The sequence below is a fragment of the Sarcophilus harrisii genome, chromosome 1, assembly GCF_902635505.1.
Source record: "Sarcophilus harrisii chromosome 1, mSarHar1.11, whole genome shotgun sequence".
NCBI lineage: Eukaryota > Metazoa > Chordata > Mammalia > Dasyuromorphia > Dasyuridae > Sarcophilus > Sarcophilus harrisii.
This window is the reverse complement of record NC_045426.1, coordinates 304990648-305007135: the sequence shown is the minus strand read 5'-3', so window position 1 is coordinate 305007135 and position 16488 is coordinate 304990648. Positions and strand designations below refer to the sequence as shown.

The following is a 16488-nucleotide window of genomic DNA, read 5'->3' as shown; positions in this document are numbered from 1 at the left end:
TTCTTATTAAAAGATAGCAGTTAGAGTATAAAATTAAGTGAGAGGTGGAGAGGTAGCTTAGGATCATAGATGTGGAAAGGACCATTGAGAAACATACTTTCATTTTACAGATGAGAAAACTATACAAAGGTTAAATGACTTATCCCAGATCCTTTAGGTGGTAGTCACTGGACAGAGATGGGATTTTTAAACCCAGGTCCACTAACTCAAGAGCCAATGTTCTTCCACAGAACCCTATTACTTCCTATAAGTAGTTAGTTTATTGGATCCCTTCCAATTCTTCAAGTCTTTGATTTTAAGACATTGCTATTAGTCTTTAGAGGTTCTTGACCAGAGGTCCATAAATCAGTTCTTTTTTATATTTTGATAGCCCTTATTTCAATAATTTATTTCTTTTTTTAATTCTAGGTATCTTGTCATATATAATAAAAATCATCACTGAAAAATGCATAAGCTTTACCAGACTATCCAAGAAAACCATGATGCAGAAGGAGGAGGAAGAAGAAGAGGAAGAGAAGGAGAAGGAGAAGGAAGAAGAAGAGGGGAGGAGGAGGAGGAGAAGGAGGAGGAGGAGGAGGAAGAAGAAGAAGAATACCTATAAAATTGAAATAGAAATTAAAGATTCTTTAAAAGATTTTTGTGCAATTATAAGGCTGCCTTTCCCTTCAAGGAGCTTACACTCTACTCCTGAATTTCCCTTTTCTTCTCCAGGAGGAATAGATATTCCAAAATCAATTGATTTACAAGCTATGATAACTGGAGTCAATCCAAATATTATTACCACAGGACATTCTTCACTGTCTCCCAGCATATCCTAAAAATCAAGTTTGCCCAAATCATTTTATGCTGAAAAATACTGATATCTTCAATATATTGATGCAGGTACAATGTTTGCGCAATACCCAGTGACAGTGTTTTGTCTTTGTATCTCCAGGGTTAAGTCCAATGCCTTTGATATGGTAGGTACTCATTAATGTTTATTGAAATTGTATTCTTTGGGCTCAGTACTTGGCATTTTAAAAAGTAGTTTTCCAATGTCAGTACTTTCATAAGTCTATATACATGCTTAAATACTAGAGCAGAAAAATTCAAAAATAAATGTTGTAAAGGACTGAAACTCTGAGTAGGTGCACTGGATTCAGACAACCAAGCACTTAAGTATAATTACCCACTGGACAATAATCTATTAGTTTATGCTTGGAAAATGGCACTTCCCACTATTCTGTGCTGGCTTGATCTTTTGGTGTATACATAAGAGGGATTGGGGGTGGAGAAAAACTAGCCAGGGTCACTTTTGTGCAGTAGAGGAGAAGGGAGGTTGTGGAGAGCTTGTGTCCATTCCCTTCGCTTCTACCCCTAAAGACCAAGAATAAAGACTAAGGACTTTTGCTTATCCTGACTCCAGCTGATTCTAAGGCATCCAGGGTGCTAACTTGGTCTTCACAAAATGCATATTAAAAAAAGAATCAGTATAACTCATTAAAATCTTTAATTTTCAATAATGATAATAACTTACATTTTTATAGCATTTGATAGTAATTTTGATATAATCAGTGAAATATATCAAATCTATTTTACAGATGAAGAAACTGAGGTATAGAGAGGATAAGGGACAGAGAAATAGGCTACAAGTCAGGCCTTCAGACTCCAAATTCAGTATTCTTTTCAGTATACTAACATTCTTTTTCAGTAGCATCTGCACATTAATTTCTTTTCATATTTAGAAATATATTTGAACATTAACTTGAACAATTATTCATAGCAATTGCACATATAAATTTATTTCCATTGGAAGAATCAGATCCATGCTAATCAATCACTTCCCCATCCCTCTCCAGCTAGAATTCCTTATTCCACAATGCCACCTGTTCTACCGCAACAACAATGTACCTCACTATCAATTTCAATTTTGGCTTAATCTTTCAAGTTTACTTTCTCCAAATCTTCTTTAGGAATCTTTTACTTGGAAAAATCTTGTGAACCTTAAAGAAGGATATCTTAATTGAAGCATATTAAAAATCAGCAGGTAATGGTTCGAGACTATAATCCATGCTACTGGAGGAGGCTGAAGTTGGTGGGTTGCTTAAGTTTAAACTCAGGAATCCTCAGCTGCAGTAGGACTAGATCTGGTCAGATTAAATCTGACATCAATGTGGACAAATAGGGAGAATAGCAGGCCTTAAGAGGAGTAAATTGGATCAGGTGAGAATAAATTGACCTCCAATGGTATCAGCAGTGGGTAAGACTGGGTTCAAGTACGGATATAGCACTTCTGGTCTGGGTGAAATAAGGAGACTTAATGGAAACAAGAAAGAAGAAAGGCAGGCAAACAGGAAACAAGGAAGGAAGGAAGGAAGGAAGGAAGGAAGGAAGGAAGGAAGGAAGGAAGGAAGGAAGGAAGGAAGGAAGGAAGAAGAAAGAAAGAAAGAAAGAAAGAAAGAAAGAAAGAAAGAAAGAAAGAAAGAAAGAAAGAAAGAAAGGAAAGAAAGAAGGAAGGAAGGAAGGAAAGAAGGAAGGAAGGAAGGAAGGAAAGAAAGAAAGAAAGAAAGAAAGAAAGAAAGAAAGAAAGAAAGAAAAGAAAAGAAAGAAAGAAAGAAAGAAAGGAAGAAGGAAGGAAGAAGGAAGGAAGAAAGAAGGAAGAAGGAAGGAAGGAAGGAAGGAAAGAAAGAAAGAAAGAAAGAAAGAAAGAAAGAAAGAAAGAAAGAAAGAAAGAAAGAAAGAAGGAAAGAAGGAAGGAAGGAAGGAAGGAAGGAAGAAAGAAGAAAGAAAAGAAAGGAAGAAAGAAAGAAAGAAAGAAAGAAAGAAAGAAAGAAAGAAAGAAAGAGAAGAAGAAGGAAGGAAGGAAGGGAAGGAAGGAAGGAAGGAAGGAAGGAAGGAAGGAAGAAAGGAAGGAAGAAAGAAAGAAAGAAAGAAAGAAAGAAAGAAAGAAAGAAAGAAAGAAAGAAAGAAAGAAAAAGGAAAGAGGGAGGGAAGGGAGGAATGAAGGAAATGGAAGGAAAAAAGGAAATAAGGAAGGAAGGAAAGAGAGATGAGTAGGAAACTAGGAAGGAAAGAAGGAAACAGGGAAGGAAGGAAGGAAAGAGAAGGAAGGAGGGAAGGAAGGAGGGAGGGAAGGAAGGAGGAAAGAAAGGAAGGAAGAAGAGAAGAAGGGCAGCAAGCAAGGAAGAAAGGAAGGAAGGGAAGGAGGGAGGGAGGAAAGAACAATTTAAAACCAGTTTTTTGCCCTTTTCATTGCATTCGTTTAGGGGAAGAGGAATAACAGCATTTCCCACCAAAATCGGGATTTTGAATGAAAATTTAAAAATAAAATACATTTAGGAGTGACATAAATTGGTGATGGGAATATAGTACCAAAGTGAAATATAGAGAAGCAAGAGAGATTTTAATCAGTAATAATTACTATTTACATGGTGTGGCTCAAACACCATTTCAAGAACTTCAGCAGTTATTCTAAACATTGTTCTCAGTAGATATGCTTCCAGCTAGAAATAGCTCCATGAGTAAATATGCCAGCTGACCTACATATATATGTATATAAATATACATGTACATACACACATACATATAAATATGTGTGTGTGCTACTTTTCAAATATTGTCTGCCCTTCAAGATGATGTAAGTCCACTGAGAATTTGAAGTGATGAGTCAGGGATCATAAATTTCCTCCGCTATGCCAAGAAAATTTATACTGGATTACTCACATAATGGTAAAAGTGAGGCTGTTAGTTTTCAGCCAGATTCCAAAGACCTAAAAAACTCAGGGCTTGGTGTCATAGGAAGATCTTATGGTTTTGACAAAGAAGAAAGAAAGAAATGAACTGAGAATCCTAGAATGCTAGTTTTGAAAGAGACCTTTGAGATTATTCTGTCCAACCGCATAAATGATTTCATTACAATGGTCCTGCCAGATGGACATTCAATCACTGCCAGTGATAAGAACTCAGTATCTAAACGTTTATCCGTCAACAAGCATTTAAGAATCTCCCATGCAAAGTACTATGCTACTCTGCTAGGTATTAAAAATACAAAGATGAAGACAAAAATTAAATATTGAAGATACAAAAATGAAACTGCTCCTGCCCTCAGGAAATTTTTATTCTATCAGGGTAAATATATGCACATATATACAATATAATACAAGGAAGTCCATTCCTGTTTTTAAAATCTCTAATTACTTTTGGAAGTTATTTAAATTAACCTTCCTTTCCCCCCCCAAAAAAAAATCCTGCTTTTTTATAATTTCCACTCATTTGCCTTAGTTCTACTCTCCAAAAGAAAAAAAAGCCTAATCCCTCTTCCAAATAGTAGTCTTCAGATATTTGCAGGCTCTTTTTGTATCTCTTCTACATCTTCTCTATTCTGGATTTAATCCCTATAAACCCTATAATTCTTTCCCGTGTGATGTTATCTAGTGTTCTGTGCTGTTATTTATTTTTTCATTATTTTAATTGCCTTTCTATAGTTGTGTTCCATTTAAAATGCACTATAACAACACTCACTTATGTTGTTGATTTTTTTTGTCCCAACATATCACCATATTTACTCAGTGTAAGGTTGCAGTCGAATATAATTCCCATCCTATAATTTTCTGACTAACTAAAAAAAACAAAAACCTTGCCTGTAAATTTCATCTTGTGGTTTTGACTCATACTTCCCATCAATTAAAATCCTTTTCTATCTTGATTCCATCAAAAAAAATAGATTAAATGCACTGTTTAAACCAGCAAAATTTGTCATGGACAAATTGCCCAACCATCCTTGTGGGGCTCAGTTTCCTCGTCTGCAAAATGAGGGTGGGGGAGAAGGTCTTCATGCCTTACCTACCTATCTTGCAAGTAAGTGTTATGAGGGCAAAATATATGGGAATATATATTGGGAAAATATATGGGAAAGCGTTCTAATAATTGCCAAGTGTTTATCTGTCTCTCTCACTTTGCAGTTATCTAGAAATTCTACCTTTACAATACTTCTTATTTCTCTCCCCTTCTCTCTATTTTCATTGCTACACTTTAGTACAAGCCCTAATTATATAGACTTCCATAAAACTGATTGATAGTTGTTCACATTTGTATCCTCCTTCCACTCTCAATTTATCTTTCATACCACAACTAAAATAATCTTTATAAATAGATCTAATCATGGTTGTTCAGTGGATAGAGCACTAGGCTTGGAATCAAGAAGACTCATCTTCCTGAATATAAATCTGCTAAGCATTCAATACACCACTGTACCTTTTCTTTATCTCATATTACTTTCATGCAGGACAGTTACATGCTGCCATAGCTACAGCTATGCTTGTAGTTAAGAAGTTCAAAATCCAGCTTCAGAAACTTATTGGCTATGTAACCCCAGGAAAAGTACTTTACCCTATTTGCCTCATTTCTTCATCTCTAAAACTAGCTGGAGAAGGAAAAGGTAAATCATTCATATTTTTGCCAAGACAATTCCAAATGGGATCACAAAAAGTTGGACACGACTTAATGACAAACAACTTTCATCCACATACTGTAATGTGGCAGCATGGTTAGAACACTGGACCTGGAATCTCAGGAAGACCTGAAACCAAATGCAGTCTCAGACACTTATTATCTCTGTGATCCTGGGCAAGTCACAATCTGTTTGCCTCTGTTTCACTAACTGTAAAATGGGAATAATAATAATAATACCTACTTAATAGAGTTGTTATGAGGATCAAATGAAATAACACTGGCAAAAATAGAAAAAGATAGACAGACAGATAAACGCATTTAAAACAGTCTTTGGTACATACTAGGTCCTATATAAATGCTTATCGCCTCCCCAAACTACCTTCTAGGATCTAGTGGAACCCACCTATTCTCTGTTACCTAGTCATAAAATGCATTCTTAGACCTTTGTCCACATAACCTTTGTCCACACCCTTCTGTTTATTATTTACCAGATTATAAGGTCTTAAAAGCCATCTCAAAAGATAACCTCCTCCATAAAGTTTTTCTTGATGATCCTGACTAGTTAATTGGGGTTTCCCCAATGGCTTCACAGAGTGCTTTGTTTTGCACATCTCTAATATACTTATTTGTTAATATTTTGCATTTTTATATTCATTATGCTTTATATTTATTATTATGGAACATGGCATAAGACATAGAAAATTAGCCACCACGTCAGGAAAACCTAGGTCCAATCCTGCCTTGGCCTTATACTTGTATGACACACATGGTTAAATCATTCAATCTCTTAGTGCCCTAGGAAATTCTGTAGGTTGAAGAGCATTCACTTTTCATCAGAAGATTTTTACACTCATGAAAGCACAGATACATTTTTTAATTTACCCTCCTTGGATTTAAGTTTAGAGTCCAGAATGTTTTAATTTTGTTTTTATTTTTAATTTTTACACTTAACATACTCCACAGTAGTCAATAAATATCTTATGTATTATAAAGATAAATTATAAAGAGCTGGACCTGAAATTAGAAAGATCTGAGTTCAAATCCTGCTTCAGACACTAACCATATGACCATATGACACTAACCATCTAGGCAAGTCACTTAACTTTTTACAGCCTCGGTTTCCTCATCTTTAAATTGAGAACAATAATACCCACATCTACCCAGAGCTGTTATAAGGACAAAATGAGATCATATTTGTAAGGCACTTTACAAACTTTAAAATATTATATAAATCATAGTTATTAATTCAAAGGCTAAAGATAAATTTTCCCCTTTAGTTCCAACTCAAATTGATCCCCCCACTTAAAAGAGCTACTTTTTTTTTCATTATATTTTAGGGATTTGTCTTTTATTGATGATATGAGAAGTGTGAGATTATGAATCATAAAAGATAATGACCAGAATTATAAGACATCATCTCAAGGAAAAATGAAAACAAGTTGTTCTATAGGACAGTATGTGTACAAACAAAATACTTGAGCAACAGGTAGAAAATGACAAAGGATCCAAGTATATAGAGCTTACTCTAACCAACCACCAAAAGCTAAAACATTTCTACTCATTTTTGTATTTGTTCCAATGAAGGAAGCCTTTAAAAGATAAAAGAATTACAAGAAACTAAAGTTTTTAATTATCCCAGGTAACATGTTTGAATCTATGGTTTTATAGGCCATTTTGGCTTTGAGAAATATTGCCATTTTCTTTGCCAAAGAGTCATGGGATTTTAGAACCAAAAGAAATTTTAGATACTATCTAGCATTTTGAATATGAGGAAACTTAACCCCAACAAGAATAAAATGACATGCCTCAAATCATAGAAATGATTAGTAGTAAATCTGGGAATAATACTCAGTTCTCAAAATCTTTTTGTTTTGTTTTGTCCACCACCCCTTCCACCCACCCCCACCCCAAATCCTGTTATCTCTAGTTCTTCTTATCCCTAGCATATTAGAGAACCTTTTTTTTTTTTAATTTATTTATTTATTTATTTACTTTGCTGAGGCAATTGGGGTTAAGTGACTTGCCCAGGATCACACAGCTAAGAAGTGTTAAGTGTCTTGAGACCACATTTGAATTCAGATCCTCCCGACTTCAAGGCTGGTGCTCTAACCACTAAGCTACTTAGCTGCCCCCAAGAGAACCATTTTTTACAAAGATCAGAGTAATTGTTTTTCTTTGTATGGTCTCTCTTCTCTTTCTTTTTCTTTTATTCACAGAAGCAAAATCATGTTACACTTAAAACAAAAACCCCCTTGAAAATTCCCTCTTTCTCTGCAAAGATGGAGGCCAAGCTACCTAGTGGTCCTGATCCCAGCCATCATTCCATTGATGTCTTTGTGGAGAATGTTGTAACTGTATGTAAAGGAGTGAGAAGAGAACCAAAAAAATGCAGTCTAGGGATCTCCCAAACCAACTAGCTAATTGATGACCAGGGCATGAGAGATTTCTCAGCTCTTGATAAGAATTCCAACTGACAAGTAACTGATTTAATTGACGACTGTGGGGATGACTAAGGCCATGAGGAGAAAACTATGATGGCATCCTTTCTGTCTCACAGGAAGGCTTGAAGAGAAAGGCCTAGACATCTAGTAGGCTCTAGCAATAATTCCACTGATGTCTTTTTGGAAGAGAACATGTTGTTCCAGCTAATTAAAATGTATGTAAAGTGTTAAATTTTCCTATGGGGTTTGGGAGCATATGCAGGGATTTGAATTCAAATCCTTTCGTTGACACTTATTAGTTATGTGAGATTTAAGAAGTCATTTAATTTCTCTTGGTCTCCAGAGTCTTCTCTGTAAAATGGAAATAAGAATAATACCTACTCATAAGGATGTTGTAAGGATCAAACGAAATAATGTATGCAAAGTGCTTAGCAATCCTATAAGTACTCAGTAAATGCTAGTTGTTATTGTTACTGCTGTAGCTTGCTTAGTGGAAAAAGGGCCACCTTTAGACTTAGCATGAGCTGAGTTCAAGTCTTGACTCTAATAAATTGCTGCCTATGTTACCATGAGCAAATCTCAGAGTCCTTTTGGTGAATCTTTTTAAGACTATTAGTTACATATACTTTAACATGTTTAACATGTATGGGACTACCTGCCATCTTGGGGAGGGGGTGTAGGGAAGCAGGGGAAAAGTTGGAAAAGAAGTTCTTGCAAGGGTCAGTATTGAAAAATTACTCATGTATATGTTTTGTATATAAAAAGCTATAATAAAAAAATTTTAAAAGACTATTATTTACCAACAAGTTTTTTTTAATATTTTATTTCTTCCCTAATTAATGTTAAAACAATTTTTTTAAAGTTTTGAGTTTCAAATTCTATCCTTTCCAACAAACTGCTGATAAGCACTGGCGGAAGGAGTTTCAATACTAGAAGTTCACTATACCAATGTAATCATGTATATAGACCAAAACAATAGTAATTATTGTTGTTGCTATTGTTATTGTTGTTGTTATTGTCATCATCCTAATCATTCTGGCCCTATAGTTCTGACATGTGGCAAGAACATACTTTGACATTAAATGACATTAAACAATGACATTAAAATTTCGCAAAAAGTCTCCACAAATAAAAAATCATAATAATGCTAAAATCTCACTTTGTGAAGAACTAATAATTGTGATTTGTGATAGGTGGTGTAGTGGATAGAATAGACAGAAGCCCAAAATCAGGAAGACTTATTATCCTGAGTTCAAATGCTGCCTCAGACACTTATTAGCTGTGTGACCCTGAGCAAATAACTTAAGCCTGTTTGCCTCAGTTTCCTCACTTGTAAAATGAACTGGAGAATGGAATAGCAAAGTACTTTAGTATCTTTGACAAGGAAATCTCAAATGAGAGTCAGACATGACTGAACAGCCACAAAAATATGCTGCTAATTCATCAAGCTATTAATATAATGCTTCCTGCATTTAAGCTAAGTATTTTGATGGTTGGGTTTTAAGATTCTCACTTTTCTTCAAAAGCATTTTCCCTAAGTTCGGCTTTCCCTAACCAGTGGAAAGAGTATTGCTTCTGAAATTGGAATCAGAGGATTTGCGTTGAAATCCTCACTCTGAGCCTTGTTACCTTTGTTACCTTAAATAAGTCATTATTTATTTGAGGCATTATTTGAGGCATCAGAGGATGCCTCAATTTCCTGATCTGTAAAGTGAAAGAGTTTGGCTAGATCTAAGGTCTTTCAACTTTAAATCTATAATCCTATAGTCATATAAGGTATCTTAGTAGCAAATTCACAGAACAGCCCTAGACAAAGGAAAAATCAAGCACAAGTATATTAAATTAGCACATTTATGGAGCAACTACCAGCTGCAGAATTCATGATACTCTGTATGTGACACATGACATGGCTAAAACCAGAAAAGATAATTAATGATCTTTAATGGACTTCCTGGAATTTAAAGATACATAACCCACTTTGCCCACAGATGCTGCTTTCTTCCTGGAAGTGGTATTGACTATGTATTGAAATGACTGACCCCTTCATGTATTCATTATGGGTCATTTCATAAATGTCTCCAAATTAATCAAAAATTTTTCTGCTGAAACAAGACAACCTGAGTTAAGCTCTCAAAAGTTGGTTTTATAACTTAGCAGCACCCTCTAATTCCTAAACTAGTTACCAAAAAGTTTACCCTTTGATAAAAGCAGCAATTAATCATTTGCCAATTGCCAACTAAATAGATAATAGCTTTTTAACCTTATCATCATTATTACCTAGGGGTATTGACAAAGACAAGAATCAGGCTTATTTGAATTTTTTTCTTCCTTATGTCAGTATTTCTTTTTCTTCCATGACCTCTCATATTATATTTCTTCAGTTCTAGTTAGAGCATAACCAATTTACCTCAACCTTATCTTTGGCTTCTCTTCCCCTCCTTCTCTTCCTCCACTAAAGCACTAAAGATCTTTTTTCTTTCATTCTATGCCTTGAGATTTCACACCAAATCTTGGCTCTTTTTTGAAATCCAAAGTTTTTAATTTTCAATCTCAAAAACTCCATTACAGAGAAACATTTAACTATTGGGATCTTCCATTCTCCCCCACCCACTTTTCTCATACTGATCTGTACACAGTGGTTGATTAATGAACATTGGTCAATTGGAATTGTTTGAGTACATGGACCTTCCCCTCAAAGGAGCAAGAGAACATAGGGCATGCATTCGCAAAGCATAGTAAGATTCCAATTAGTGTGAATAATAAATACTCTGAATTAGTGCATAGGTGTGTGCACAGGTGTGCATGCTATTTCAAATTATAATTAAGTAAAATACAGCCAATGGTTCCAGCCCAATGAAAATATGAAGTTCAAATTCAAATAAGTTGACCACCTCATAGTATTCATTAGTTGCATTAATCAGGATCTAACTGAATATATGTCAATTTTAACTGTTAATCAAATTAACTGTTGCCCTTATAAACCAGTACACTTTTATATAGACAGTTTAGAAGTGAAAAATAATGATTCCAGACATAATTCAGGACTTTACCAGATAAGACTAGCCTAAGGTAAAGATAACTCTTCTCAATGTAGAAAGATCTAAATTTGGGACACGATCTATAATTTAGACAGTCACTATTCTTTTATTCTGTGGGCAACCAGAGAAATAAGTTTAGATTTTATAAAATTAGTTCTGGAGCCAATTTCCCAGCATTCCAACTTCACAGAGAGCATATGGAATTTAAATATTCCTCTGTCTTCTAAGTGAATCTGGTACTTTTCAAGTCACTTACAAGAAGGACCAATGTAATAAAGAAATGTTAGTATCTTATATAAACTCCTTTGTGTTCAGACAATACTTGAAACCTCCTTATTAGAGCAAGTGAGTGTTCACCACCCATATCTCACCCTATCTCCAACTTTTTAATTTTTTTTTCATTCCCACAGCCTGTTTCCTACCCATTACTTTTTTTCTTATTTTGGTACCTCCTAAATATTCTGCAGTGTTCCCATCATTCCACTAACCCCAGCCATAAGAGGTGAAAGGAATGAAAGGGGTGAAAGGGGTGAAAGGACCCAGCCTTGGTCCTTTCAAGGTCAAGTTTAAAAAATCCTTCTCTATATTTCCATCATCTTCGACTTCAGTCATTTACTTTGCTAACCTTCTATCAGTCTTCTCCTGAGTATCTCCCCAATAAAGATTTTTGCCAATTCTATTGTTTCTCTTTCTACCCCTTAGATTTTCATTGTCCTTCTGTAGATATTGCTTTGGACATTCTTCTTTCTACACTCTTTTGAAGAAGACTGGATCAGTTCCCTTTAGCAAAGATCTGCATTGCTGCACTCCTATGCCTTATATCCCAAAAAAGAGTAAAACAAAACTGGAGGCCCTACAAGTCACAAAGACAATACTCAAATATCTTCTTGGGGTAGCCCACCCTGAACATCATCCTATATTGTATTGTAAATGAATATTTAATAAGTTATTGCTGTAGTGCATTTTTTTTTTTTAAAAAGCTCTGGTAGTGTGGGAGAATTAATATAGTCCCTACAGGTATTATTGACAGTTGTTGAGGCAAAGTGAGGATCTGACTTCGATGTATATGAAAGTGCTTTGAGAATTTTAAAAGAAAAGTTTTAAATCTCAAAGGGTTATTTTTATTATGCCCCCCCCCTTTTAAGAAAATCTGTTTAGGAGGATCTCACTGTTGGTAAAAACTAAATTAATATTTCATTGCTCTATCTCATGTTCCACCAGTTCCCGATTCCAGTGGACTGGTATGTGAATTCAGGTCTCTCTTACAGCTTATTCTTTTTAATTCTGTCCCTCAACTTGATGAACTTGTTCCTTTTCTTTTTCTTCCAGGACCTCTCAAATCAGTTCCTTTTCTCTATCTGCATTAACCAAATTCCCAACTTTAATTATAGTGTAACCATTTTGATCCAACATTCCTTCTAGATTTCCTTCTTCCTCTTCTCCCTCACTAGTCCACCACAAAGTTTCTTCTTTTCAATTAAATCCCTTGTCATTTCACATCAAGTTCAAGATATTCTTCAGCTTCAGATTCAGATTCCATTGGGTCTGGATATTGCATTCTTTCAGAACCTAGTAGCCAGTTTGAGGACTCCAGTATGTGGAGTCCTCATAGATACTGTGTACAAAATTCATATCAATCTTTTGTTTTTTCAAAAACACCTTCTCTCTAATTAACAAGGCCCAATGTTTTCCATTCAGAGCTCTTCGTAAGAGCTACCTTTCTAATGAAACTACAGTAAGACAAGTATCCCCACCAACTTCTTGAAAGGGAAAAGTTATGAGGGATAAGGACAAAATCAACCTTTGTGCTCCTTCACTATCCCCTGAAAGAAAGAAGCTGAAGACAGATCTAGTCTGTCCTTCCCCAGTGCCACACTCAAAATCCTGTGGTTGAGTTATTCAATGTCCACTCACCCTGAGAGATATATGGGAGACCACTCTGGTCTTTATCTCATCCCAAGGCTTCCCAGTTGTATCCACAGAAGTTCTCTATCCACTCACCTTCTTCTCCCTCCTTTTATCGAACTGTGGACAGCCATCCTACCCCATGGTGTCCTCTTTATCATCCCTAGCCCACCCTTCCCCTATTACCTTATCAGCCATGATCATGGAGGCACCACCATGAATCCCCAGGATGGGGATGAAGGTCTGTGAGGAGATAAAATCCAAGATCTGTGCGATGGCTTCCTGGTCCGTGTCATCCCCAAACACAAGCCCATGGATGCGGGCGCCAGACATGAGGTCGCAGACATGGGTGATGAGACTCTTGGGGTCTGTAAGGTTGACCAACATGGCCACCACATTCACGTCGAGCGCTAGCTCACTTGCCAGCTCCCGGCCCCACAGGTTACGGATATCCCTCTCTGTTACATCGTGGCTCCGGCCCAGAAGCACCGCGATGTTCAACGCCGGGGGCCCCTTCTCCGCGCGAGCTCGTGCAGGGCTTCGCCACACCAGCAGAGCCGGCAGCACCAGCAACGCCCAGTAGCCCAGTCTGCCCATGGTCGCCAGCTGCGATCCCTGCAGGAGAGGTCGCATGCAGAGTGAGGATTCCCAGCTCAAGGAAAGCTACATGCCCAAACCGCCACAAACTTCACTCTCCACAAACCAGGACAATGCACAGTCCTGTCGTTCCCCTACCCAGAAGGGAGATCCTCTGGGGACAAAAGTCAGCTTCAAACCTTAGCGTGATCCTACTTTTGGAGTGAAATATCTCTTACACACACACACACACATACACACACAGAGCACAGCACACTTTGCAATCCTCGTCTGGGATGAGGGCACGTCTTGCGTTGCTGCTAGGGTAAGTGAGCTATAGAGTCTTTTCCCACCACCACCACCACCCGTTCAATGCAGCGCGGACGAGACCCGAGTGAGAAGCAGCTACTGGAGCAAAGATCCCCCTTCCTCAGCTAGAGAGGAGACAAGGTCCCCAATGAACCAGGAGTGGAAGGGAGCAGGGAGCTGTCCAGAGTTAGAAAAAAATGCCTTGGGAAGGAAGAGACCTTAGAACCTGCAGGGCCAATATTCCTCAGAGATCCCAAGATAGTCCCGAACTCATTTTTCTCCAGTGGCCTTCTCTGATCCCTCTCAGTTCTGGGGGCGTTGATGGACAGAAAGAACAATTGCATGGCAAGAGGGGAGGAAGAAAAGAAAGGACGCTTACACCGGGTTTAATCCTATTGCAAAGTCTTATCACTATACATGGGTGCAGGGCAGTCCATGGGGCAGGTGCTAAGAGAGGTGGCAAGCAGTCGATCCCAGCCATATTCCTCCCGATTGGCATACCCTCAGACCCATGCATTTGGCGCACAACCGCATTCACCTGTATGCATCCGCATACACGTCCCATGCAGACAGGTGATCGGGCACCACAAACATAGCTTCACCCGAGCACACGGCCAAGTTCTACACATAAATGTAGTGCACAGGCGCTCGCGCGTGCATGCACACAGGCACACACGTGTACCCACACGTGTGTGCACACGCCCATGAACACGCACACACCCATGCGTACACAGCCACGCTTCCCTTCGCCAGGGCTGCGGAGCCCTGCGAAGTTCATCTTTAACTCTATCCAGTCTCTTGCTTCTGGCGAGTCCCTGCGTCCCCACGCGGAGGGTAGGCTCAGAGAGCGGGGCAGCAGCGCCCTCACGCGGCCACATATCCTCCTTGCCCCGGTTCCCTTCCTCTCGCTCTCCCCACCTTTTTTTTCCTCTCTCTCCCCCAGCCCTGCGGTCCCCGGCTCCCCCGCCGGGACGTACCAGGATCGCCGGAGAAGGTCGAGGCTGCGGTGGGGCGCGCTGCGCAGTCGAGCATTTCGGCCGCCTCAGCAGCAGCCGAGGTTAGGGGGCTCTCCCATCCTGCCACCCCAGCGCGCTCCCTTGGCCGTCCGGCGCTGCCCGCATAGCCCCCACTGGAGGCGGCTATCCCAGCCGGAGATTTTGTAGCAGGGCTCTGCCGATGCAGGAGAGGGAAAAAGGAAAAGAGAAATTCAACCTGGGGGCATGTACAAACACATGCCTATGAAAAGCTTGACCTTACAGAGGAGCCAAGCTGGGCTCCCATTGATATACCCAAATGTGGTTCAGACGTTACCATCCAGCAGTGCTGACAAGAACACTGGCAGAGTCCTACTCGGCTGAGCCTGGGGGCTGAGGGACATGGAGTTATTCAGTTCCCACTCCCCCACCCCTCGTCCATTCCCAAAAAGCAAATTGGGCTTTCAATCCTCCCCTCACCAGTCTCTAGTAGCAAGGAGTTGTGCGTCGGGGAGCCACCGAGCTCAAGCAGAAGGGGAAGAATAAGAGGGTTGGAGAGTGGGGGAGACCTGGTTGAGTTTCTAGTGAACAGGAGGAGTAAGGATTGGGGAAGAAGAGAACGGAAAAGCACTCTAGCAGTCCTGCTGTCCAAGAAAATAGCCGCTCTCCTTCTCTGTGTGCTTAATATCCCACATAGTGAATTCCTCTCTGTCAATGCAGCCGTCCTTCTTTTCTTATCCCCCAGTCCCCCACCCCCCCCACCCCACGAGGAAAAATTGGTTCTGGATCTTAGTGCAAGCATAGCTCCCTAGGTCCGTGCGCCCCTGCTCCGTTTCTCGTAGCAATACTCACCGCAGCCACCCTCCACATAGTTCCCAAAGGCAGCTCTTCCAAGTCATCTCCGGGGCTGAAAAACGCGGCCCCGCGGCTCCAGTTTTTAGTGCTCCCCGGCCCCCATGAACCAGCCGAGATCTCCCCTAGTCCCTGTCTTCTTTCCCTTCTCTTCCCAGTAGCTACACGTTCCTTTTAGAGTCTATGCTCGGGGATTCCACGCTCTGCTTCTCTCTGGACAGAAGCAGCTATGAGAACTCAGCTATTCCGACACCACAGAGCTCCCTCTCCGCAGACTAGTCTTTCGGGGCGCGCGCACCCGTGTGTGCGTGCGTGTGGGGCGGGGGGAGGAGATAGCAGGGGATCCCCGCGTTCTCTGTCAGAGGGCAGAGCTAAACGAGGAGAGAAGAGTGGGAGAATGAGGAGAGATTGCTCTCAGCTTCTCTGCAGTCCAGCCCCATATTCTGATCTCAGCTCCCGATTCTCAGCTTCCAGCCCAGAATCAGAAGGGCGCGCCCGACTCGCTGCAATGCTTTCCAGCAATGGCAAAAAAAAAAAGGGGGGGGGGTCCTTGGACTTGCTCCGCACAGCCCAGGGAGGGGGCGGGCTCCAGCTCCCGCTCCTGCTGCTGTTTCTGCTCCCGCCACTGCCGCCACCTAGGAGGAAGAAGGGGGCAGGTGCGCCCCCCACGCCAACTTGAGGACTTACTCAGAGCCGGTTTCTTGGAGGGATGCAGAAACCCAGCTCAAGCTCAAGACTTTGACAGGAAGGAAGAGTACTCTTCTCCCCCACCCTCACCCCCGCTTTCCCCTTACACATACACACATACACACACACACACACACAGAGAGAGAGAGAGAGACAGACAGAGAGAGACAGAGAGAGAGAGAGACAGAGACAGAGAGAGAGAAAGAGAGAGAGACAGAGACAGAGACAGAGAGAGAGAGACAGAGAGACAGAGACAGAGAGAGACAGAGACAGAGA

At 39.9% G+C, this 16488-nt stretch overlaps 1 protein-coding gene across 2 annotated transcripts in view; it reads right to left on the bottom strand.

Annotated features, from left to right (window-relative positions):
- GRIN2A (glutamate ionotropic receptor NMDA type subunit 2A) overlaps nucleotides 1-16059 on the bottom strand; it is a 506739-nt gene extending 490680 nt beyond the window's left edge. For both annotated transcript variants that reach the window (XM_031944719.1, XM_031944725.1), the window contains exons 1-3: nucleotides 15526-16059; nucleotides 14677-14869; nucleotides 13001-13429 (exon numbers count right to left, since the gene is read on the bottom strand). In XM_031944719.1, the coding sequence (XP_031800579.1) occupies nucleotides 13001-13411 (411 nt within the window). In that variant the 5' untranslated portion in view covers nucleotides 13412-13429; nucleotides 14677-14869; nucleotides 15526-16059. The remainder of the gene's footprint in view (nucleotides 1-13000; nucleotides 13430-14676; nucleotides 14870-15525) is intronic.
- Between the last annotated feature and the right edge of the window lie 429 nt (nucleotides 16060-16488).